The 6,492-nt window shown below is 36.8% G+C and overlaps 1 protein-coding gene across 1 annotated transcript; it reads left to right on the top strand.

Annotated features, from left to right (window-relative positions):
• Positions 1-444: 444 nt before the first annotated feature.
• On the top strand, positions 445-6,065 carry LOC306758527 (UDP-glucuronosyltransferase 1A1-like; the record flags this gene model as incomplete). The annotated part of the gene is made up of 9 exons (XM_079243854.1): positions 445-972; positions 4,271-4,334; positions 4,417-4,565; positions 4,663-4,790; positions 4,880-4,973; positions 5,080-5,205; positions 5,275-5,362; positions 5,458-5,677; positions 5,795-6,065. The coding sequence occupies 9 exons, from the start codon at positions 445-447 to the stop codon at positions 6,063-6,065; spliced, it is 1,668 nt and encodes a 555-aa protein (XP_079099980.1).
• Positions 6,066-6,492: the final 427 nt, after the last annotated feature.

The following is a 6,492-nucleotide window of genomic DNA, read 5'->3' as shown; positions in this document are numbered from 1 at the left end:
AACTTGTGAAAAAAAAACAAATAAACTGTTTGTTTTACACAGCTCTTAGTTTCTTTATTGATGGCAGATAACATTGTTTAGCGTAAGGATGGCAGTTTCACCCACTGAGCTTTACTTCAGTTCTCCAACTATGATGGTGCATTTCCCCTTTTGTTTGTGGATGGCAGTAAATGAAATAACTCAATAACAGACACTGCCCCTTCACTGACTGCAGAGGACTGAGATAAAAACCCACTTCCAGAGAGGACTTTGAACACACACAACTCTGCTAACTTGCAGAGGAATTTCAGTAATCCGGACAGAGGAGCGTGAAGAGAAGGAAACATTTCACAGCATTTAGATTAAAGGAAAGGGGTGCCGTCTAAATCCATTTTTTCCTGAAATTGTACTGTGGCTGCTGTTGGATTCTGAGCAGACACAAAAGCTAGAAAGACAGAAATTACAATGAGGAAAGTAGTAATCGTGTTTTTGTTTTTACTCCTCTGTGTGGCTGTGGACGTGAGTCGTGCTGCAGATAAGACGAGGGGATCTGAGGAACAAAACCCCAAACCACAGAAAACAAACAAAACCAAAGAAGCTGACTCTGTTCCTGCCAGCAACAGCATTTCATCACCTTTTGTAGGTAACCTGCTGGTGGTGCCCATGGATGGAAGCCACTGGATTGGCATCAAAGCCATTGCTCAGGAAATGGGTCGGCGTGGACACCGGGTCACTGTGGTGATCCCAGAATTTAGCATGAGGATGGGCCCAGGAAAACACTACACCACCATCACCTATCCTGTCCCTTATGACCAGGCTTTCATCGACCATCTGATGTCTCTGAACAAAATTGCATTGAAGAAATCTACAGAACCTTTTATGGAGAGGATAAAGTCTAAATTCTCACAATTTCAACGCATTTTCAATTTTTTTCACACCACTGCAGAGAGCTTCCTGTTCAACACCAGTCTCATCTCACATCTGGCACAGCAGGTGAGTGTAAATGCAACGGAAAACTTGACCCTCTGCAGGCCCAGACTGGCCCACAGGAGGAGCAGGGCAATTCCCGGTGTCTCAGACCTTAAATGGCCTGACTGGTCTGCTTGTGTAAATTAAAAAAGAACCAATGAATGAAAAAATACATTTAAAAAAATCACTACTCTTTACGTCAGTTGATTGCTTAGCTCATACGTGTCTGCATGTAGACTTGGGTCAATGACGTAATGCCTAGTTTTTCTGTCCAATCCATTTTTTTCCATAAAAGAAACAACTAAAAATACATAAAAGGACAACATATTTGAACATGTTTATCTCTTGCTTTTACCATATACCCACCTAATTTTGTTTCCAAACATTTTAGTTATTGGTCATTTTTCTGCTTTCTGAAGTGTCAAACCATCACGTGGGGCAACCGTCTGGGTAATTGGTTTACAATCATCAATTTAAATATGCACCTTGCCCTATTTTGCATAATTACTAACATATTTTATATTCATTTTCAAAATTATTAAACATTTGCACATATATTTCCATCATAACATTCAAATAAATTTTTTCCAAACATGTTAATTCTATGAAAAATCATCCAGGATGCCCGCAACCTTTCATCGGACTAAGCGGTTAGGATAATGAATGAATCATCCAGGATCACCATCAAGAAAAACACTATTTTGGACTTTTATTTTGAAACCACCTCAAGGACAGGATCCTGCATCAGCCAGACACTTCTGAGGATCACAGAAGATCATCTGGGAGGTTAGTAAGTCGCTCTTACATTTAATACATAAGTTGTTTTTTTTTTTATTGCTGTTATGTACTCACCACTTTTGGATATAATGTGGATTGACCATCATTAAACTGTTTTTATAAGTTTTATCTGAAAATCTATATTTTGATGATAAATTTGATGGTAATGTGCTTTAAAATGTTTTAATGTTTTAATTGTTAGCCAGTAAAATTTGAATGAATTAAAAAACATCATCTGGGGCGACCAAGTATCATGTGTGATGACCACTGCTGAGTGTTTCACAGGATAAATATTTTTTCTGTATTCATAGTTTGTTTATACTTATCATTCATAAATGATTTATCAACATAAAGTGTAAACATAAATTGTTTAAACGAAGCTAAGTAATACTTTAACATATATTTTTCTAAATTCTGTCATTTTCCATTCACGTTAAGGAACAAATATTTATTCTTTATGATTGTTCTTGTACTTGTATTATTGGTCTAAGAGGCAAATGAAAAAACTGTTTGGCATTAATCATAATTAACAAGTTTAACTTTTTTTCTAGATGGCACCATTAACAAGCAAAGTAAATACGGCTCAATACAGACAGTAGAACAACGCAGATCCTGCAGCAAGAGCAGAATATCTTGCTAGGAAAAAATGGAAGTATAAAATAACTTTAGGTAGCATGATGTATATCTTAAAATTGTGTTTCAAACTGTTCCTTTAGTAATCATTTTTATGTGATGCAGGGGTACCCAGCTCTGGTCCTCGAGGGCCGCAATTTTGCAGGTTTTTATGCATCCCTGCTCCAACACACCTGACTTAACCTAATCAGTCATTGTGCAAAACTTCATTGGCTGTTGGATCCATTTAATGGAAGTTGTAACAGGGAGATGTTGAATGTATGTTGAAACAGGGATACATTTAAAATCTGCATTACAGCCGGACTCAAGGACTGAGGACCACCCCTAATGTAATATTTTGAACTTAAAGGAGTAGTCCACTAGGGAAAATAATTGGGGAGAAATAGAACAGGCATAAATGTTTATCTTGTCATGATGGACAGCTCTATGGTGTTTCAGTTACCAGAGAAGAAACCAAAATTTCCATATTTGAAGTCATTTGTGAAATCTTATTCTATGGATTGATTTATTTTCTTGACTGAGATTGTTCATCCATGTCCAATGAGAGTTCCTGACCTTTAATGTGTGTTGCACTTCAACATTTTAAATGTTTATTTTTTTCATTATTTGTAATATTTGAATGCTGAACTGTTGAAATGTTATTTGAATAAAAAGTCTGTTCAGTTTTCTTTTGTCTAAATTGTATTGTGGACATTTTTAAAAGATGGCTTGTAGTTTTCTCATCATTTGGGATGGCCATCTGTAATGCAGGGTAACCAGAGATTGGTAACAAATGTCCAAAAGTAAAAGAAAGAAAACCCATCTTTTTTAGTTAAAGTATTAATCAGTGGTATCCCATGGTTATGTAAGTACTATCATTTGCACATTACGAGTGAGACCCTGCCAATATCAAATAAATGTATAAAATCATATTTTACCCAAAATGAAAGAGCTAACAAGCTTTTACTGCTTAAACTGTCAATTTAATTACTGATACTTGTTAAACTAGTGATAGTGTTAAAGAAATGTGTTATTTTCAGGTAAATCATGGTCGCTCCAAATGACTTTTTATAAGACTGGAAAAACATTAAAATCTCTTAATTTGGTCTTTTTTTCCTTGAATGAAAAAGTATCCTATATTCCAATTTTTTTTAACAATGAATAAATAGGTCCTTATTTTAGCATCGTAAAAGTGAACTTTTCAAAAGCCTTATCTGTCAATGACACACTTCACAAATGCGAGCACATATATGCAATTTATGAATTAGGATGGCCTGAGTATGACTGAGGTACAGTACAAATCAAATCAATCAATTGGATTTAATGGGAGAGTGAGTCCAAACTTTTGACCGGTTGACATATATATATATATATATATATATATATATATATATATATATATATATATATATATATATATATATATATATATATATATATATATATATATATATATATATATGTCAACCGGTCAAAAGAATGAATACAGTTGTGCTTAAAATTCATTCATATCCTTTCATGAAAGAAGGAAAAAACAGCTGCATACAATATAAGCTGAAATTGACTAAAGTAATAATGAATAAAAATTTGATGAAAATTTTCTGGTTTCTGGTTCAAAAGAAATATTTTTTTTAAAAAGTAAACGAATAAGATAATTTATTACATATTACATCACATATAAACTAATATTTTGTTGAACAATCCTTTAATATTTCCGCTTTAACATCTCTCTTTCTCTTACTTTGATAGAAGTTTGATGCCATTTTGACAGATGTAGCATCTAATGTTGCAACTTTTCAAAATAAAATCCAAATTTAAATTCATCTCACCAGAATGTTTTCCACACTGCTCCACTTCTTACAAAACCTCAGGCTCAAACAGGATGGAAATGAACCTTTTTCTTTTCAACATCTCTCTTTCTTTTACTTGATAGAAGTTTGATGCCATTTTGACAGACCCTGTGGTCCCTACAGGTTCATTAATAGCTTGGAAATTAGGTGAGTTGCCCCAAAGTTAGGTTCTTTTGACATTTCAGTGCACCTGTATATGTTCTAACCAATCAATGCTTAAAACTTTCAGGCATCCCTACTGTTAATTTGCTGAGGGGGATTCCATGTGGTCTGGATATGAAGGCAGCTGGTTGCCCCTCCCCAAACTCATATGTGCCTCGGTTTTTCACTGGATACACAGACAGAATGAATTTCAAGGAGAGAGTTATCAACACTTTGGTGAGTGCTTAAATCCAGGCATGCACAATGGCTAATTTTGTCCAGTTGTTATTTCAGACCAGGCACCATTACCTTTCTGAGTATATTCTTCACACAGGTACATTTAGTGGAGCCACTTTTCTGTCGAGTGCTGTACTGGCAGTTTGACTATATGGCCTATCAGTTCCTGGAAGAAGAGGTGGGAATAGCAGAAGTACTGTCAGAATCTGACATATGGCTGCAGAGGTAACACATGCAAAGATCATTATTTATTTGTGTTTGGAAGATTTTTTTTTCTTACAAGTCTTCCTGTCGTATGATTCTGTTTTCATAAGGATTGACTTCACACTGGAGTTCCCCCGTCCTCTCATGCCTAATATAATCCTAGTTGGTGGAATAAACTGCAACGTGAGAAATCCTCTTCCTCAAGTAAGACAAGATTCCAAGATGGGTTCCTGTTAATCTTCCAAATACTCAAAAAGATTAAGGAATGGGGACTAATAATTTCAAAGTGCAATCGTGGGCATTTTTGCAGGATTTGGAGTCGTGGGTTTCAGGACAGCACGGTTCTGTAGTCTTCACTCTGGGCACCATGGTGTCAGATATGCCAGAAGATCTCACCTCCATTTTTATAGAAGCTTTCAGACAGATTCCACAGAAGGTACAAAATATTTACGTGATCTATGATAATAAATCTCAAATCATAAATTAAAACATCAGTTCCTGACAGGTGATATGGAGGTACACTGGGAAGGTTCCTGACAACATCCCAGATAACGTGAAGATGATGAAATGGGTACCTCAAAATGACCTTCTAGGTGTGTAAAGTGCTGCAAATCTTTAAAAAACATGTCAGTCAGAACTGGTGATGTCTCACATGTCACATCTGTTTGTTTTACATGTTGTGTATTAGCCCATCCTGGTGCACAAGCTTTCATCACTCATGCTGGCTCACATGGTCTGTTTGAGGGATTGTGTCATGGTATTCCCATGTTGATGTTGCCCATTGGTGGGGACCAACCTGATAATGCAGAGAAAATAGCAAGCAGAGGAGCAGGAATCGTGCTGGACATAACATCCGTCACCACAGAAATAATAATTCAAGGACTGAATCAAATCATCAATGACACCAGGTGAGGAGTCAGAAAGACAATCAGAATATGGATTCTGTTGACCTAATATGTTCTTTGCATCATTCTGGATCAAGTCAAATGTGTCTGAGCTCTTCCTATCCATCTGTGTACATGCAGGTACAAGGAGAACGTGCAGAAGCTGTCATCTCTTCATAAAGACCGGCCTGTTGATCCACTTGATCTTTCAGTGTACTGGACAGAGTTTGTGATGCGACACAAAGGGGCAAAGCACCTGAAAGCTGCTGTCCATGGCCTTAACTGGTTCCAGTACTTCTGTCTGGATGTAATAGCGCTACTGGCTGCTGTGGTGCTGGTTTTTGTAATAATGCTGATAAAATGCATGAAAGTATGTTTCCAGAAAGTTGGCAGAAAGAGAAAGCAGGACTAAGACGATGACTACTCCCGTGTGTAAAGTGTCAAGTGTTACAGAAAATTTTGACGATAAGAAGCAAATTAATGTGGTGATCAAAACGGCTTTTAATTAAAAGAGTCACAGCACGAGCAAAGCCACATGAACATCTCCAAGCTTCATTGCTGTAAACAGAAAGTAACAGATAGAAGGATATGACAGGAGTCATCTGAGATAGAAAGGAATGTTAGATATACCACACATCTGTGCCCATGGGTTTTTGAAGCCCCTGGCTGCTAGCCGCTGCTGTGTGAACTCCAATGGAGTTCCTTCCTTCTTCCACTGTCGCCAGTCTGGCATGGACAGCTTGCTGTGGCTGTGATCCCCTCCCATACTGAATACTTAGATGCAGAAACAAGTAAGCACTGTTTTTTTTCTATGATAAATGAATTATCAGGGTATTGGG

This window comes from Telmatherina bonti (genome assembly GCF_933228915.1).
Source record: "Telmatherina bonti genome assembly, chromosome: 7".
Lineage (NCBI taxonomy): Eukaryota > Metazoa > Chordata > Actinopteri > Atheriniformes > Telmatherinidae > Telmatherina > Telmatherina bonti.
This window is presented reverse-complemented; position numbering and strand designations above follow the sequence as displayed.